This window comes from Arachis duranensis, chromosome 10, assembly GCF_000817695.3.
Source record: "Arachis duranensis cultivar V14167 chromosome 10, aradu.V14167.gnm2.J7QH, whole genome shotgun sequence".
In the NCBI taxonomy this organism is placed as follows: Eukaryota; Viridiplantae; Streptophyta; class Magnoliopsida; order Fabales; family Fabaceae; genus Arachis; species Arachis duranensis.
In genome coordinates this window covers 34,723,203-34,727,363 of record NC_029781.3, presented here as the reverse complement: position 1 = coordinate 34,727,363, position 4,161 = coordinate 34,723,203, and the positions used below count along the sequence as shown (strand labels likewise).

The window sequence follows — 4,161 nt, the reverse complement described above, 5'->3', positions numbered from 1 at the left end:
TAAGGCCAAGACCATAGATCCCATAATCCATACCAGACCTCACAAAAAACCTATTCACAATCATCATACCAAAACTATAATACCCACTCTCAACACCCTAACTCCAACCAATCATCACCACATGATGATAGAATGGCCAAGATGGAAGCTATGCTTGCAAACATTGGCAAAGAACTTGAGGACATGAAGAAATTCAAGAAGGAAGTGAGAGGGAGTATAAAAAGTCGAGGAAAGCTTATTAAGAATCTCGAATCTCAAATTGGACATCTTTCACAGTAGATTCCGAAGTCCACCGATAGTTTCCCAAGTGACACTGAGAAAAATCTAAGAGGGGAAATAAAGCAGGTGAGATGGGAAGAATGTAAGGTGGTTACTCTTGAAAATGAAGAAATCCAGGAAGAAAATACCAGTAACCAAATAGAGCACAACCAAGGGAGTTCCCAGAACAACTTGGAGAGAAAGAAATAGGAAACTCGATCTGTACAAAGAAAAGAATCAACAGGGAAGGAAATTCAGAAATCCTATATGCCAAGGGTAATATTTCCTCAGAGACTCCTGGGAGGTGAGAAGGAAAGGTCATATTCAAGATTTCTGGATGTATTTGCATCTCTCAGTGTCAACATCCCCTTTATCAAAACTCTCTAATAGATGCCTACATACATCAAGTGCATGAAAGAGCTGCTGAACAAGAAAGGAACCTTATAAGGGGGACAGACTGTGAAAATGAACAAGGAATGTAGTGCCCTCATCAAGAAGGACGTGCTCCTAAAGAAAAAAGATACAGGGAGCTTTCATATTCCCTATGTCATAGGTGAAACAAAAATTGACAAAGGATTTTGTGATCTAAGAGCTAGCATAAATATGATGCCTCTATCTCTTATGAAGAAGTTGCAAATCAATGAGCTAAGATCCACAGATGTAATTATACAATTGGCTGATAAAACTCAAAAGCAGGCTGAAGAAGTAGTCAAAAATGGGTTGGTGAAAGTGGGAAATTATTTCCTTCCCACAGACTTTGTTGTTCTGGACATAGAGGAAAGTTACCTCCACCCCATTATTCTGGGGAGACCATTTATAGCCACTGCTAGAGCACTTATAGATGTGGAACAAGGAGAGTTAATCCTGAGAATACATGATGAATATCTCACCTTTCATGTTTTCAAACCTACATCTAAATCTGAGTCAGAACCTAATGAGTCAAAGGATGATTACAGCAAAATGTACTTGGAGGAAAGCAACAGGGAATCAGTAGCTGAACCCCTGAAACAGTCCTTGATGAATAAGCAAGAATTTCAAGAGAAGTAGCCACAAGAATCAGGAAGAGCAGCTAACAAGGATTTTCCTAACACAGTAGTCAATGGAGCAATACTTGATGAAGAGAAAAGAGTTGTGAAGAGATTGCCAATGGGTTGGAGAAACAAGAAGGTTCCTACAGAAGGTTTCTCCCCTAGAAACAAGGTGATATCAATCCACCATCCACCAATCCCACCCTATCTTCCAACCATTCCATCTCAGTTACCTCAAGTGTTTACAATCAGAAAAGTCCTTTCCCTGGAGCATTTGGAAATTATCAAGGAATCAAATGGGGACGGTTTTACAGTGAGAGGAAAGGACTTCAAGCATTACAATCCGCCCTAACAGTAAACCAGCAGTCAAGCTAATGATGCTAAAGAAGTGCTCCATGGGAGGCAGCCCATGATTTAGTTTCCTTGTTTTTAATACTTCAGTATGAATAATAATTGTTGCACTAACATGAATTCAAGCTCTCATAAACAATGTTGACATGTGTTTCTTGGAATATATAGCCCAACATTAAGCTTGGTGTTGTGATATATTGCAAGAACAAGGCATGAGAATCAAAGTTCTTTTGAGTTTTGAAAACAATGAAAATGCAACTATGTTTATAATTTTTGGTTCATGTTTAGAAATGGAAAAATAAAGTGTTTCTCATGACTGTTTAGCCAACAGTGATACTAATCTCGTTGAGATCTCAATAACAATACTTGAAGGAAGCAACGCTGTGAACTATATAACCAAACACTAAGTTTGGTGTCCTCCAAGACTGTATGTAAGAGCATCAAGGAGAGTCACGGTTGGTTAAACAAGCATAAGGAATGGTAGTCAAATTTTTAGTTTTAAATATTAATTGTTCTCTTGCCGCCACTTGATTAGTACTTATTCTTTTGTCTTGATATGATGGTTAGGTGAGCAAAGAACTATTTAATGAAAGGGACAAGGCAATGAATGATGAAGATAACATGAGGACAAAAGGATAAGTCACATGGTTGGAAGGGTGCTTCTTGGGAACAAAAATCTGCATACCTTGATAAGAGGGACCTAGAAGACTGAAAAGATGTGCTTAAGGAAGAGGCAACTTTTGTCTTCATTCAACCTTGCATGTACATCGTTCATTCATAAAATTTCCCAAAGAATCCTAGCCATCCATTATTCATTAAAGCTTACTATAAATGTCCTCACTTGAACCATACATGTGAACTAGAGTTTCACACCTCTTGTACTTTGGAAATTCACTTCTTGTATTCTCTAAAACCAAGACCCAACAACCGTGTTCTTTGTGCAACAAAGCGTCTTTGTTCACTTGCTTCTATAGCACTACCTTGCCATCAAACCACTCTTTCACCGAGATTGCATCAGACTAGCCATACATCTTCATAAACCTTCAACCTCCATTCCGGTGATCATCAAGGAAAGCATGGCATCGTCTTCAAGTGTCAAAAGAAGGAGAGAAAAGGAACCCATTACTGAAGAAGGTGAAAACGAATATGATCGTTGGAAGTTCAGATCATGGTTCCACCAAATGCAACTTGGATGGATGAATGACAAAAAGATATATCCAGAAATCCCTTTCCAGCTACCTGAGGATGGATGCCTAGAAATGAGAGCCAAAATCAGAAAGAGAAAATGGGAGGAGCTGGCCTCACCAATCACCAAGATTAATGCAAACATCATAAGAGAGTTCTATGCTAACACTGCAAGGCTTGATATGGCTGAAGCCCCAACATACAAGAGTTACGTAAGGGGTATGGAAGTAGACTTTAGTTCAAACACCATTATGAAGGTTTTAGGACTAAGGACAGCAAATTTTGATGAGCCGGGGTACCAAGAAAGAATTAATGGAAATCCAGATTATGATGAAATCTCTAGTGATATATGTGTGGTGAATTGATGAGCAGATAATTTATACGCTTTTTGGCATTGTTTTTAAGTAGTTTTTAGTAGGATCTAGCTACTTTTAGGGATGTTTTTATTAGTTTTTATGCAAAATTCATATTTTTAGACTTTACTATGAGTTTGTGTGTTTTTCTGTGATTTCAGGTATTTTCTGGCTGAAATTGAGGGACCTGAGCAAAAATCTGATTCAGGCTAAAAAAGGACTGCTGATGCTGTTGGATTCTGACCTCCCAACACTCAAAATGGATTTTCTGGAGCTACAGAACTCCAAATGGCATGCTCTCAACTGCGTTAGAAATTAGACATCCATGGCTTTTTAGAAATATATAATAGTCAATACTTCATTCAAGTTTAAATGACGCAAACTGGCGTTCAACACCAGTTCTATGCTGCATTCTGGAGTAAAATGCCAGAAACACGTCACAAACCAGAGTTAAACGCCAAACAGACATTACAACTTGGCGTTTAACCACAAGAGAAGCCTCTGTACGTGTAAAGCTCAAGCTCAGCCCAATCACACACCAAAGTGGGCCCCGGAAGTGGATTTTTGCACTTAGACTTATCTCTGTAAACCCTAGTAGCTAGTTTAGTATAAATAGAACTTATTACTATTGTACTAGTATCTAGTCTTTTGACCATTCGGTCTTTTGATCATTCAGGGGGGCTGGCCATTCGGCCATGCCTGGACCATCACTTATGTATTTTCAACGGTGGAGTTTCTACACACCATAGATTAAGGTGTGGAGCTCTGCTGTACCTCGAGTATTAATGCAATTACTACTATTTTCTATTCAATTCAGCTTATTCTTGTTCTAAGATATTCGCTGCACGTCAACATGATGAATGTGATGATCCGTGACACTTATCATCATTCTCACCTATGAATGCGTGACTGACAACCACTTCCGTTCTACCTTAGATCAAGCGTGTATCTCTTGGATTCTTTAATCAGAATCTTCGTGGTATAAG

The 4,161-nt window shown here is 38.7% G+C and overlaps 1 protein-coding gene across 1 annotated transcript; it reads left to right on the top strand.

Moving 5' to 3' along the window:
* Positions 1-723: 723 nt before the first annotated feature.
* On the top strand, positions 724-1,305 carry LOC107469996 (uncharacterized). Its single transcript, XM_016089384.1, has one exon. It carries the CDS (start codon positions 724-726, stop codon positions 1,303-1,305), a length of 582 nt encoding a protein of 193 aa, XP_015944870.1.
* The last annotated feature ends 2,856 nt before the right edge of the window (positions 1,306-4,161 follow it).